The following is a 15,198-nucleotide window of genomic DNA, read 5'->3' on the forward strand; positions in this document are numbered from 1 at the left end:
TCTTCGGGGAGCGTGACGTGCCAGAGCCGGCCGTCAATCATCCTCCCTCTCCATAGGCACGCCCATTCCCCGCGGGAGTCGGAATCTTCAATGTGCAATAGCACAGTGAGTACGGGGATAAAAAATGTAAGACCGGCATACTGTAGCTCGCGCTACGATGCCGAATGTAATGCTAGACTGATGTTAAGGAGGGTGAACCACCGCTTTAAGGACCATCCAACATATTTGTTCACTGGTATATTAGTGTCACCCCTTTGGACCTTTTCCACCCACTTTTGTACATATATATGTATGTGGTTATATATGTATACACACATTATTTTGTATAACACTTTACAGCGCAAATATTTCACTTGTTACATTTATCACTTTTGTCTATCGAGGTAGACCTTTTTATTTGCAGCAGTATCCCTATTTTTCACTTGCCCCCTCACTTTAGACAGCGCAGGAGTTCACTTCACTTATATGAGCTCCCAATGTCGGAACGTATGTCGGACAAGTGTGAACCCAGCCTAATAAATGGATGGATTTCTGCATAGCCAATATAGACCACCAATCAAATTAAGGTTTCTGTTTTATTTGTTTGCTTATCTATTTATTTATTTTGGCCAGATGCTGACACTGAAGATATAAAAATGAAGATGAAAGTCAAACATAAAATCAGAAGAGTCTAATAAAGGTGAATCTATTTCTAAGACTTACGTTTTATTTATTGTCATGTAGTTAACTGTTTTGGACAGTTTATAAAATAACACATTTTCAAATCAGATTTTTAACCCTTCCTTGTTTTGGTTTTTCTTTTTCTGTCATGTCATGCACTTTACCAATACGTTAATACAGTAAATAGTACTTTTTTTCAATGTAATCTGCTTAGTGCAATGAAATATCTTTCTGTGTTTAAAAAAAAAAAAAAAGATTGTTGATTATGGTAATTAGTAATAATAGAAATTATATAATTGCTGGGAGGCAGCCATATCTGCCTGTTCAGACTCTGCTTTTTGCCAAGTTGTAAATACACAATGGCTGTGCTTTGTTCTGGTAGAATATTTGATATTGAAATTTAAGAAAAAAAAATATAGCTGTAATAATCCCGCACAGGGGATATAAGCAGTAAGCATAACATAATGCAACAAGAAATGTCACATTTACATTGTTTTGTGGAATGAACTGTTGAACAACAATAACCTTCTGGCCAAAGCCGGGGGTCAACACAGGGTGGTTGCTCAGGGGCTGGGGTGTGGACAAAAAATTTGGGAAAAATTAAACTTGTACCAAACTTGTAAGAACAAAAAGGAAAGGGGGGGGGCAGATGGCAAAGCGAGAGTTGAGATTACAGAATAGGAAGAGGAAAAAGAAGAGCAGAATAGGGGAGGAAAAGGTTCCCCTGGGCAAAAGATAATGGTAAAGGGGATCTATACTAGGTACCACTATGCTTTGAAAACACAGGGCTCATAGTTCTAGAGTAAGGGAAGGTTATAACCCCAGTAAGGTTTATTTTTTCCATCCTTGTTCATTGGGGAGCTTTACCTTCATTTCCTGTTCCATAACCAAACAGGATCTGAGAGGAAATCCGTGCAAATTAAGGAAATCTCTTGGGGACCCCCTGGTCACCAGAACTAGTGTCCCTATTGGAAGTTTTCCCCTCTATTACTTTTCTGGGGACAACCCGAAACTTATGGATTTTCTTTCACTTTCAATTTCAATGATAATGGTTATTGGTAAACATGAGAGAGTGAATCTCCTTAACGGGGTCACAGACAGCAATACAAACTGACAGGTGCACTAATCCATCTCCACTCCAAAATATAAAAAAAAAGTTTTGCCTTTTGTTATACTTTAATGTAGAATACTAAATATTAGTTTCCCTTTAGTGCATACAAAATAGTGTCATGAAATACCCAACCCAAAAATATCAATTACATCAGCAGCTCCTTTTCATGCAAGTCTAAAACAGTCTTTTCACCAACCCTTATTTTTGATTCATATGCAATGTACCTTTTGAAATTGATTAAAAATGTTATGTATTTCAGGAAGAGTTGAAAGAATTAAAGTGGTTAAGCCACTTCTATAAAATGCTCCTATCCCCTCTAATATTACAATAAGTAACCCTGTGCCTGTGTTATATAATGAATATGCTTATCTGTACCGATAACACATTGGCTCCTAGCGCTAAGGTGCCTCTGTGCCTCCTCTCCTCTGCCTGGCTGACGGGTCCAGTGGGCGGGACCGAGCACTGCCTCTGACCTCAGCCGGGCAGGAGAGGAGAGAGACAGCCGAGGACTCACATGGTTGTCGGGAGCCGATGTGTTAGCGGTATAGATAAGCAAAATTATTATATAATGCATGCACTTATTGTAATATTACAGATGGGAGTATTTACTGAAATGAGCAGACAGACAGGGAGGGGGAAGAGGACACAGGAGCAGAGAGGAGACAGAGCGGGGCTGCGGATGACAGAGGCACGTCAACTAGGTGTCGGGGCTCAGCAGCCATGATACACCGTGGTCAGTTTACAGAGGGGAGTATAGCCTGGCAGGATCAGACAGGTATTTTTAGGTGTTACAATGGTCCAAATGACACAGCACAAGTACTGTGCTGTATAAAATGCTAAACAGGATCTGTTTTTTTTTTTTTGGGGTTAACAAACACTTTAATTCCTTAGTACAGTCCCTTTCCTCCTCTACGCATTATAGCTCTCTTCTCTTTCTGGGAGTGTCTAATTGCTCTCTGCGCTGGCCAAGCCCCTCTCCACATCACCTCCTTAACCAGTAGCAGATCATCTGGCGTTGTTATACTGCGGCAAGTCGGCTCTCCTGGGCAAATCGCCGTAGGTATACGTTGGTCACCTAGGGGGCGCCCGCATCCGCGGCCATCGGATTCACTTCAGAAACGAGGCCCAGGCCAAAGATTCTGTTGATCAGTTCTGGCAAAATGAGAGACTGTTCTCTGTCGGTAAGTGTAAACTCAGGCAGAGGAAGTGATGTTGTCTCCCCTCGTGGAATCCTTTTCGGTTTCAGAGAGAGGACATCTAAAAGTGAGTTGCACCAACTAAACTAACACCAGTACATGTAGGCACACATGCAGATACAGGCATGACACCCTCTTTTGATGTCCCTCCTGACCTGACAAACCTGGTCTCTGCATCAGTGAATGTTTCCAACGCTACCACACACTAGTGGAGTATTAGTGCTACACAGTCCTAGGGCACACTCCAAAGATGCCATCGCATTTTTAGAGACCCGAACCTGGAACCTTTACAGTTACAAAAAAAGCGTAAAAATAAATAAATAAATATATAAAATAAAAAAGCCAAAAATGGTTTCAATTTTCTTCTTTGTCTATTCTCTTTCTCTATTCTGCTCTGTTTTACTGTATTTTATGCTTAACTGCAATGTTTTATTGTTACTATGTTTTATCATGTTTGCTTTACAGGTATGTAATTCTTTTATACCTTACTGTTTACTGGATTTTATTGTTAATCCACTATTTTCTTTGTAGGTACGCCATTCAGCTGCAGCACTGATTTATTTATCTTGACAGCAACAACGTTTGCTCTCACGATGCGTAAATCACTCCAGCGCTTTTAGGAGGTGATTTCACCACCACAGTTAACCACTTCAGCCCCGAAAGAACTAGCTGCCCAATGACCGAGCCATTTTTTGCGATTCGCTTTAACTGACAATTGCGTGGTCGTGCGACGCTAAAATGAAAGAAACAGTGTAAAAAAAAAAAAAAAAGCAAAATAAATAATAATAATAATAATAAAAAAAAAAAGCACCCCCTATCATCCAGTGCTTGCGTGCAAAGGCAAACGCAAGCATCAGTCTCGTGTCGTATGTAAACAGCATTTGCACCATGCATGTGAGGTATCACCGTGAAAGTCAGATCAAGGGCAGTAATTTTAGCAGTAGACCTCCTTTGTAAATCTAAAGTGGTTACCTGTAAAGGCCTTTAAATGCTTTTAAAAATGTAGCACATTTTGGGGGGAAAAAAGACACTTTTTTTAATTAAAAAATAAGACAACAGTAAAGTTAGCAAATTTTTTTTTATATTGTGAAAGATAATGTTGCGCCGAGTAAATTGATACCCAACTTGTCACGCTTCAAAATTGCACCCACTCGTGGAATGGCGATAAACTTTTACCCTTAAAAATCTCCATAGGCGAAGTTTAAAAAATTCTACAGGTTGCATGTTTTAAGTTACAGAGGAGATCTAGGGTTAGATGTATTGCTCTCGCTCTAACGATCGCGGCGATCCCTCACATGTGTGGTTTGAACACCATTTTCATATGCGGGCGCTGTTCATGTATGCATTCGCTTCTTCAGGCGAGCTCGCTGGGATGGGGCGTGTTTACCTTCTTTTTTTTTTTTCATTGTTATTTATTTTACCCTTTTATTTTTAACACTGTTTTTTAAAAAAAAATATGTCACTTTTATTCCTGTAATAGAAAAAAGCATGTCAGGTCCTCTTAAATATGAGATCTGGGGTCACAAAGACCTCAGATCTCATATTTGGACTAAGGTTCACACCTAATACCAATGCGGCTCCCTGTGGGGGCCTGTGCGTCCTGGTTCACTGTTTCAGGTCTAATTTCATCCTGTAATTTGGGCTGAATTCGGATCTGACACCCACCAAAAGATGCACACGGCTCCTGTACAAATTTGTACCAGAGCCGCATCGGAGATATATGAACCGGTTCCATAGAGAGCCATTCACAATCTCCTGCTATTGCAAATTGAATGCGGAGAATCCCGCATCCAATTCGCAATAGTGTGAACCAAGCCTGAAATGCAGGAAAAAAAAATGGCCCTTTTAAGAGCTATGGGCAGAAGTGATGTTTTGATGTCGCTTCTGCCCTGCTATGGTATGGAGACAGTTGGGGGCCATCTTACCTTCACTCATCTCCATACCCAGCCACAGAGAGGACCCTCTTCCCCCGCCAATAGCAGTGATCTCGCAGAGAATCTGCCACAGAGACCACCATTATCGGAGACCGGACAGCCGGCTGAAGACGAGGATACCTGGGTTATGGCAACTAGCTGCAAACATAACAGAGGTATCCCTCTTCAAAGTGCCGACGTATATAGTCCTGCGGTGGTTCGGAAGTGGTTAAGATGGTGTGCCCAGCAGCAGTCTCAAGACTTTTACATGTCTACACAAGTGATGCTTTTACAAATAAATAACGCACGCAAAGTACATTAAATGCTCATATAATATTATGAGAAGATTTCTGCTAAAAAGGATTGGTCTGGTCACATAGGTGTTGATTTACTAAAGGCAAATAAACCTGTACACATGATCGGTAATTCCGACAGCAAAATTCCGATGTGAGCTTTTGAACCGAAATTTACGATCGTGTATTTGCTCCATCTGACTTTTTCTGTCGGAATTTCCGCCAACAAAAGATTGAGCGCTGGTTCTTTAATTTTCCAGACGGAAAAGAATTCCAATTGGAAAATCCGATCGTCTGTAGCAATTCCGACGTGCAAAATTCTGACGCATGCTTGGAAGCATTGAACTTAATTTTCTCGGCTCGTCGTAGTGTTGTACGTCACCGCGTTCTTGACGGACAAAAGTTTAGAGAACATTTGTGTGACCGTGTGTATGCAAGCCAAGCTTGAGCGGAATTCTGTCGGAAAAACCATCCAAGGTTTTTCCAACGGAAAATCCGATCGTGTGTACACGGCATTCGAAAGGAATTATCCCCAGCGCTTAGTGAATGAGATCAAGCTCTGCCAACTTTTATCATCAAAGCAAAAATGATGTTTTTTCATTTTACTTGTACGTGATTGGGTGTTCTTTGCAACATGAAATTGAACCACGTTTATTTGCATCTAGCAAATCAACTCTGTGGTTTTAATAAAGTCAAGGCACCATGATAAAAACATAGCAGTGAAGCCTGCAGGATGTATATTGACATATTTCACTTCTAAATAAAATTGAGAAATGTCAGTTACCAGTGATGTCTGAAGCCTGCAGGTTTGCTTGTAAGCACACCTTATGTAAACACCATGATTGACTGTCATGGTGATCACATGATAAGAACTGTGCTAATTGGGTCCAAATCACTAGTCTAAAAAGACCACCAGTGTCACTGTCAGTGACAGTGCAGTCTCAGAACTAGAAGCATAAGTAAGTGCACGCTCCTAGTTCTGAGGAGCAGTGTTAAGTAATGTTTACGAAGCACTATGCCTGAGAATTTTATCTGTCAACTCTGGTTCCTATAACTATGTATAGTGTATAATTTAGCAAAATACTGTCCACATATAAGCAACTATTGCTAACATTTTATTAGAAAGCCCAGTATCGTCTATGAACAAAGTGTAATAGAAGCACCGATTCTGAAATTTTTGATTTTATGCAAGAAATTAAAAACAGGACGTGAAATATCAGTTCAAAGAAACGTATAATTTGTCATAAAAGTTAAATAGAGATTGCTAATAAACAATTGTTTCCTTTTGACCTTCATAATTTAAAATGTGAAACTATTTAAAGTACAATATAGCTTTTACATTTTATCTTTTTTTTTTTTCATCCTTCTTTGACTTTTATTTATTGTTTTTTTTTTTTTTAAAGTTGCCTTCAGCCTAATTTTTTATGTGTTATTTATTTCTAGGATATTATGGAGATTGGTGGTCTACCACTTGAACTGTGGCGTTTGATTTTGGCCTACTTGCCTTTGCGTGACCTTGGGCGTTGTGGCTTAGTCTGCCGATCGTGGTATGATCTTATTATAAGCCTGGATAACACAAGATGGCGACAGCTTTGTCTAGGATGTGTGGAATGTAGACACCCCAACTGGCCTATTAAGCCGGAAGTAGAACCAAAGTCATGGAGAGAGGCTTTCAAGCAGCATTATATAGCTTCCAAAACCTGGACTAAAAATGCTCAGGACCTTGAGTCCTCCAATTGTTTGTATTTATTTAGACGAAAGAAGGATCGTAAAGTCCTTTATGTTGGGTATGGCTGCGAGTATGAGAACCTTAGGACCGCACTAGCTTCAGCTAACATTTATGATCGCATTATGCTCCAGCCTGGTGTCTATGAAGAACAGAATGAGATCATTCTAAAAGTCCCCGTTGAGATTATGGGCCAAGGAAAACTTGGTGATGTGGCATTACTTGTTTGCATTGACCAGCAGTGTCCAACATCTCGCCTTTGCAACTTGGTGTTTATGCCTGCTTGGTTCACACCTGTAATGTTTAAGGTGAGATTTCTTTTACTTATCCCAAATAGTGCTAGCATGATATTTATATTATTTGTCTCTAATTAAATCTACTTTGGTAGATATTGTGTACCTGTTATTTTTAAGCTAACAGTGTAATATAGAACTTATGGAAAGAAGATAGGCTATACTCACCTCTCCCAATGTCCACGCTACCGGAAACGATTGAATTCAAATGAAGAGAAATTGCCTTACCAAATGCAACTCTTCTGGCAGTGTTGATTTTGTTTTCTGAACTTAATGGTTCCTCTCACCGGTCCCTACTTCAATAAAGGGGACAATAATGGTGTAGGGGCTGGAGGATTGAATCATTAAAGGGGTTGTTAAGGTTTGTTTTTTATTTTCTGAATAGATTCCTTTAAGCTAGTGCATTATTGGTTCACTAACTTTTTCCTTTGATTTCCCTTCTAAATGTTTTTTTTCTTTGTCTGAATTTCTCACTTCCTGTTCCTCCTCAGTAAGCTGTTCTGGCTGACTAACCCCCAGCCAGAATGGCTCGGATGATGGGGGCAAGCTTACTGAGGAGAAACAGGAAGTGAGAAATTCAGACAAAGAAAAAAAACCATTTAGGCCCCATGTACACGGGACGCACGGAAAAAAAAACAATGTTTTTTCTGACGGAATTCCTCTCAAGCCTGTCTTGCATACACATGGTCCCACAAAAGTTTAATGAACTTTTGACTGCCAAGTACGCAGTGACGTACAACGAGCCAAGAAAATTAAGTTCAATGCTTAGCGTTGAAGTTGTATACAGACGAACGGTTTTCCCGCTAGGATTTTTTCCTGATCGGGGAAAAAAGAGATCAGCAGTTTTCCTGTTAGAAAAAGTCGGACGGAACATACACACAGCCAAAAGCTCTCATCTGACTTTTTCTGACGGGAAAACCGGTCGTGTGTACAGGGAAATAGAAGGAAAAGATAAGAGAACCAACAATGCACTAGCTTAAAGGAACCTGTTTAGAAAATAAAAAAATAAACTTTACAACCCCTTTAAGTGAAGCAGAGGACCAGGAAATGGACACACATGGAAGCGTCAGATTCTGAAGTGTTTTAGGGCTGTATCTCTTCATAATAGTTGTGTTTGGTGGCACGACCAGCGGGAGTATTTACTGTCTTCTCTCCAAGGGAACCTTTTTCTCCCCGTTTATTTAAACAGAAGTGTCATTTTAATGCTATAACCATATCATAATTTTATGTTATGTTATGTCTCTTTATTTTTAATTTTTTCCTGATCACCGTTATTGCAATCACAAGGAATGTAAACATTCCTTGTGATATCAATAAGCAGTGGCAGGTACCCTTTACTGAGAGATCTGGGGTCTATTAGCCCTCGGATCTCTCATCTGCCCTTAAGAGCATCTGATCACACCAAGATTGGTGTGATTAGATCCTTTCCCAAGCCGAAAATGGCTTTGTTTTCTTCCAGTGAAACTGGAAGTGACAAAATACTCCTTGCTACCAGTTTCTAATACCATAGAGAAGAGATGATTGGGGATGTTCCGGTCCCTGTTCAGCTCTATGGTAAGTCAGCAATAGCTCGGGCTTCCCGATCAGATGGGAGACTCTGGGAAAGCACCAGAGAGTGGTGGTGGGGCACCCCCTCCCGCCCTCCTGCTTGTAAAAGCAATCCAGCAGGTAATTAGCCACTAGGATTTCTATTACATTACAGAGCATCGCTGGCTTAAAAAAAAAATACAGGGATGGTGCCTGTAGCTGCAGGCATTATCCAGGTAGATCCACTCAAAGTCCAGGATGTCATATGACATCCTATGGGTGGGAAGTGGTTAAAAACAGACATGACTAAATTTCAACCTGGCTGGCAACCATGGCTTCTTCTATGGATATAGTGGATGAGAAAATGTAGCCACCCAAGGTCAGGAAATGTGTTTTTTACAGGATTAAAGTGGGAAGGTAATCTTTATGTAATACAGTAAAACCTTGGTTTGCGAGCATAATTCGTTCCAGAAACATGCTTGTAATCCAAAGCACTTGTATATCAAAGCATTTTTTTACAGGGTATAAAAGAGAAGCGAGGCACCTCTAAGTGTAGCAATATGTTGCTAAATGTTGTACCTTCATTAAATGTAACCATATTGCTACACTAAGGCCCCATACTCACGACCAAACATGTCTGCTGAAACTGGTCCGCGGGCCAGTTTCAGCAGACATGTTCGGTCGTGTGTGGGCGCGAGCGGGCCGAATTCCAGCAAACATTTGCCCGCCGGGCCTTTTCCCAGCAGACAAATATTCCTGGACGTGTTTTAAAACCGTCCACTGGAATCCTGCCCGCTCGGACATGTACGGTCGTCAGTACAGACCTACCGTACATGTCCAGGCGCCCGCCGTCCCTCGCATGCGTCGAATGACTTCGACGCATGCGTGGAAGCATTTTAAAGGCGGGCCGCCCACGTCGCTGCGTCATTGTCGCGGCGACACCGCGTCATCGACGCGGCGACACCGCGGACACGCCCCGCGTATTGTTTACGCGCGGACTTCTGTACGATGGTGTGTACAACCATCGTACAGAAGCCCTCTGGCAGACATGTATGGTGAAAACGGTCCGACGGACCGCTTTCACCATACATGTTTGTTCGTGTGTACCCGGCCTTAGAGGTTCCTCTCTTTTTTTTTTATACTCAGTTGTGACATGACACTACTCTTATATCAAGACATCGCTTGTATATCAAGGCAAAATTTATTAAAACATTTTGCTTGTCTTGCAAAACGCTCTCAAACCAAGTTACTCTCAAACCAAGGTTTTACTGTATATTCATTAAAATCACAAATTTCTCCCTACAGATTTCGTCTTCCATCCTGTTGTGTTTGCAGGACAGGTAATCAAGGCATGTTGTCTCAATGGGACACAGACCACAAAGAATGAACTATGAGGGGTTTAAACGAATCTTTCCTTACTATCTCTAAAGCTGGCCATACATACACAATTTTCTTGCACAACTTTCCTTTAGATTTTTCAAAACCATATAATATGAGGTCAAACCTAAACACTTTCAATTTGTATGCAATCAGGCAGGCCCTTGCAGTACATAAATCTAAAGAAAATGCAATAAGAAAAATGTATGGTGTATGGCCAGCTTAAAACAAAGATTTTGGTTATAAGAAGCAAATAAAGGATACTACAGAATTAATTTTTTTATGTTTTTTTTTCTAGACATCTATAGGCTATGTACAGTTTGACAATTGCAATTTTGAAAATGGTCAGCTGCAGATCCATGCTCCAGGAACGTGCCAGATTAAATATTGCACTTTTAATCAGTCCAGCATCCATTTTCACAATGTGGCTCTTAGTGTGTTGGAAAACTGTGAATTTGTCAACAGTGAAAATGCCTCTGTTACTGTGGAGGGGTCACCCACATCTGATAAAAACTGGGCCTGCAAACACCTCTCAGCCTTTGCAAAGTCAAGGACCATGCTGTACAGTTCATCAGATGCGTCACTTGGAAGTGCAGACAATATGGACTACATGGCTAATGGGTCACCTGGTGGAAATTTAAGGACATGTGAAATCATTGTGAAAGAAGACCAGAGTCACTTACTTCCTCACTCAAAATCACAAGTACTAGATGAAAAAGAAAAGGAGTTGAATGGAAACTTTTACATGGGCAAAGAAGGAGAAGCTATGACTTTGGATACGGACTACAGTGATAGTGAAGTTAGCACAGTCAGTGAGAATGAAGATGATAACCCATCGGTGTATAAATTGTCTTATCGTTCACATGGACTAAGTGACATGTTGTCCAAATCTATACTTTGTAGACCACCAAGCAATGGGCTTCTGACTTTGCAGAGTGACATGGCTTTAAAAAGTCTGCAACAAGAGCTGCAGAGAGACAAAGAACTTCAAAATTTTGTCAGCACAATTCAAGGATGCCTTGTACGGAAGTGCCTTTTTAGAGATGGTAAAGGGGGAGTCTTCATCTGCTCTCAAGGGCAAGCTAGACTGGAAGGATGTATTTTCAGGGACTTAACCTATGCAGTACGGTGTATACAAAACAGCAAGGTAAGTCATCTGAACTCTAAAAATATTCATTTATCCCAGAGAATGATTTGCATGTACAGTACCACTAACATGGAATGCTTGACATGTGCAGCTATTTAAAGTGGAGGTCCACTCAAAAAGTGAACCTCCGCTTTTCGGAACCCCCCCCCCCCCCTCTGGTGTCACATTTGGCACCTTTCAGGGGGGAGAGGTTGCAGATACCTGTATAATCCAGGTATTTGCACCCACTTACGGGAATGGAGTCACGCTCGCCCTCGTCCCGTCCCCCCGCTGTCTTCTGGGAAACACACTGTTCCTAGGAGACAGCGTGGACCATTGAGGATGCATTTTGCGCATGCGCAGTAGGGAACCCAGGCAGTGAAGCCACAATGCTTCTCTTCCTGATTCCCTCACTGAGGATGGTGGCGGGGGCAGCCGAGAGCTGAGCGATTGATCGGCTTCGGCTGCCGACATTGCGGGCGCCCTGGACAGGTAAGTGTCCATTTATTTAAAGTCGGCAGCTGCAGTATTTGTAGCTGCTGGCTTTTAATTTTTTTTTTTTTTTTTTTTAGGTGGACCTTTAAAATGTTAGGGTTAGGTGTCTGTTTTTTTTTTTTTATATTTTTCTTATGCCTCTTAATTTTTCTGCATCCAAGACCAGATAAATTCTCTATCATATTATTTTCCTCAGGTCAGCATTTGAACATTTAAGCTGCCACTGCAATAGAAATAGAAGTGCTTCTATAGCCTTTTTTTTTTCCATTGAGCACCCTTTTTCGTAAAACTAGTGTAATTTTTGCACCGAAATTGATCTATTTTTTATTATTTAGTGAACTATTAATTGGTTGGATGTATTTATTGGTCAGCCATTTAAAAAGTTTGAGAAGAAATGTAATGTGTGTTGTACTGTAGAGGTGGATGCTAAGAGATTATGTGCTGCAATGGTAAATTCATGTCCCAATAAATAATGTGAAAATATGTTTTCTGTGCCTCATTGGGTGCCAGTAGCAGGAACATGCATGCGCAGGGGGTGTCCCGGGTGTGCCTGGGCACACACTAATCAACCCGTGCAGCACAGAATCCCCTGCTGATATTTCACCAAAGCCCCCCAATGCCGCTCTTAAAAAAAAAGAAGTAATAAAAAAACAACAAAAAAAATGACATTAACCTCTGCCCAACTGACAAGTTCACTGCTCTACTGAAGCCATCCTCTGCCCTACTAACGCCGTCCACGTTTTAATACGTTTGGGGTGCACACCCTAAAATGCAATAGGCTGCGCACACCTATGAGCAGGAAACTTCACTAGTGTGTGCTTAGCTGTGGAGCTCTTGATGAAATTAGGTAACCGTTCAAATTAACTGTAAAACAGAACTTCAAATGAAACAGGCAGTTTGGCATTAATAATCGTATTTTTGGCATCAATACATTTTATTAATCCCCTGACTGCAGAAAGAATGATCCTGTTTACAGAACACATAACATATAGGGATTTTCTTGTTGCCAACAAGATATACAGTATACAGTGCAAATGTCTTAGGCAGGTGTGAAGAAATGCTGTAAATTTGGAGTGTTAAATGTTCATTTACTTTCCATTTTGTCAATGGATAAAAAATAAACAGAAGAGAAATCCAAATAAAATTAATATTTTGTGTGACCGCCCTTTGGCTTTAAACCAACATCAATTCTTTCAGGTACACTTGCACACAGTTTTTTAACCACTTAAGCCCCGCAATAATCGTTTATCGGTTGGTTTGCGCAAAATTTATACCGTTTACAAAATAGGGGATAGTTTTTTTTTTTTTTTTTTTTTTTTTTACTACTAATGGCGGCGATCAGCGATTTTTTTCGTGACTGCGACATTATGGCGGACACTTCGGACAATTTTGACACATTTTTGGGACAATTGTCATTTTCACAGCAAAAAATGCATTTAAATTGCATTCTTTATTGTGAAAATGACAGTTGCAGTTTGGGAGTTAGACACAGGGGGCGCTGTAGGATTTAGGGATCACTGTGTGTGTGTTTACTAGTGTAGGGGGGTGTGGCTGTAGGATTGACAACATCGATCGAGTCTTCCCTATATAAGGGATCACTCGATCGATACACCGCCACAGTGAAGCACGGGGAAGCCGTGTTTACATACGGCTCTCCCCGTTCTTCAGTTCCGGGGAGCGATCGCGACGGAGCGGCTAAAAACAAATAGCCGCGCCGTCGTCCCGGATCGCTCCCCGAGCGGACCCGACCTCCGCATGTACCGGGGGGGGTCCCGATCGGACCCCCCACCTACGTCTAGCAGAGGACGTACAGGTACGTACATGTGCCTGTCCGTGCCATTCTGCTGACGTATATGTACATGAGGAGGTCGGGAAGGGGTTAAAGGAACTTGTTCCAAACATCTTGGAGAACTAACCTCAGATCTTCTGTGGGTGTAGGCTGCCTCAAATTCTTCTGTCTCTTTATGTAATCCCTGACAGACTTGATGATGTTGAGATCAGGGTTCTGTGGGGGCCAAATCATCACTTCCTGGACTCCTTGTTCTTCTTAACACTGAAGTTCTTAATGACATTGGCCGTATGTTTGGTATGGCATAATAGAGAAGCATCTGCCTTTATTTCTCAGCATTAAGGACGCCATTGATCTTGACCAAATATCAAACTGCACTTGCAGAAATGCAGCCCCAAAGAACTTTCACCATGTTTCACTGTTGCCTGCAGACACTCCTTATTGTACCGTCTTCAGCCCTTTGCAAACAAACTGCCCCCTGCTACAGCCAAATATGTTGCATTACATTTACATTGCTTAGCTTTGTCTCCATATCCTATGCATGAAAACATAGGAACTGTGGTGCAGAAAAATTACAGCAGGTGCTCTGCACTGATGTATACATTTTGAAAGATCTGTGGTTAATTCTCCAAGATTTTTAGAACAACCTACCTGCCAAGTGCCTTTAAAAAACTGTGCAAGTGTACCTAGAAGAATTGATGCTGGTTTGAAGCCAAAGGGCAGTCGCACTAAATATTGATTTGATTTAGATTTTTCTTCGCTCATTTTGGAAATGGATAAAAATAAACTATTTAAAATAAATCATTCTTATTTTACAGCATTTCGTCACACCTGCCTAAAACATTTGCACAGTACTGTGTGTGTGTGTGTGTGTGTGTGTGTGTGTGTGTATACAGCAGGTAAGATAAGTATTTAACACACTAACTGAAATTTATTTTACCACTCAAGGACCAAGCCTATTTCTGACACTTGTTGGGCCGGAAACAGATAGCAGTTACGACGGCGAATCTCCGGATACGCCGTCGTAACTCTGAGTTGCGGGGTCGTATCTATGCGACTGATTCAAAGAATCGGTTACGCATAGATTTCCCTAAGATCCGACCGGCGTAAGTCTCTTAAAACGTCGTATCTTAGGCTGCATATTTACGCTGGCCGCTAGGTGGCGCTTCCGTAGATTTACGCGAGGAATATGCAAATTAGGTAGATACGCCGATTGAGAAACGTACGTCCGCCCGGCGCATTTTTTTACGTCATTTACGTTAGGCTTTTTCCGGCGTAAAGTTACCCCTGCTATATGAGGAGTATCCTATGTTAACTATGGACGTCGGGCCAGCGTAGAATTTCCGGTCGATTACGTCGTTTGCCTAAGTCGTTCGTGAATAGGGCTGTACGTAAGTTACGTTCACGTCTAAAGCATTGACGATTTGCGGCGTAATTTCGAGCATGCGCACTGGGATTCTTTCACGAACGGCGCATGACGCATGACGTGGGGTCACAATTAATTTAAATAAAACACGCCGACATCATCCACATTTGAATTAGGCGGGCTTACGCCGGACCACATATGTTACGCCGCCGTAACTTAAGGCGCAAGTTCTTTCTGAATACGGAACTTGCGCCCTAATTTACGGCGGCGTAACGTATCTGAGATGCCTTACGCCCGCCGATGGATACACTATTGTATCTGAATCC

General features: G+C 41.5%; 1 protein-coding gene across 1 annotated transcript in view; it reads left to right on the forward strand.

The window, feature by feature from the left end:
* FBXO10 (F-box protein 10) overlaps window positions 1-15,198 on the forward strand; it is a 151,131-nt gene that overhangs the window by 11,914 nt on the left and 124,019 nt on the right. The window contains exons 2-4 of the mRNA XM_040361489.1: window positions 613-679; window positions 6,617-7,207; window positions 10,395-11,243. Coding sequence (XP_040217423.1) covers window positions 6,623-7,207; window positions 10,395-11,243 — 1,434 coding nt within the window. The 5' untranslated portion in view covers window positions 613-679; window positions 6,617-6,622. The remainder of the gene's footprint in view (window positions 1-612; window positions 680-6,616; window positions 7,208-10,394; window positions 11,244-15,198) is intronic.

The sequence above is a fragment of the Rana temporaria genome, chromosome 1, assembly GCF_905171775.1.
Source record: "Rana temporaria chromosome 1, aRanTem1.1, whole genome shotgun sequence".
NCBI classification, from domain to species: Eukaryota; Metazoa; Chordata; class Amphibia; order Anura; family Ranidae; genus Rana; species Rana temporaria.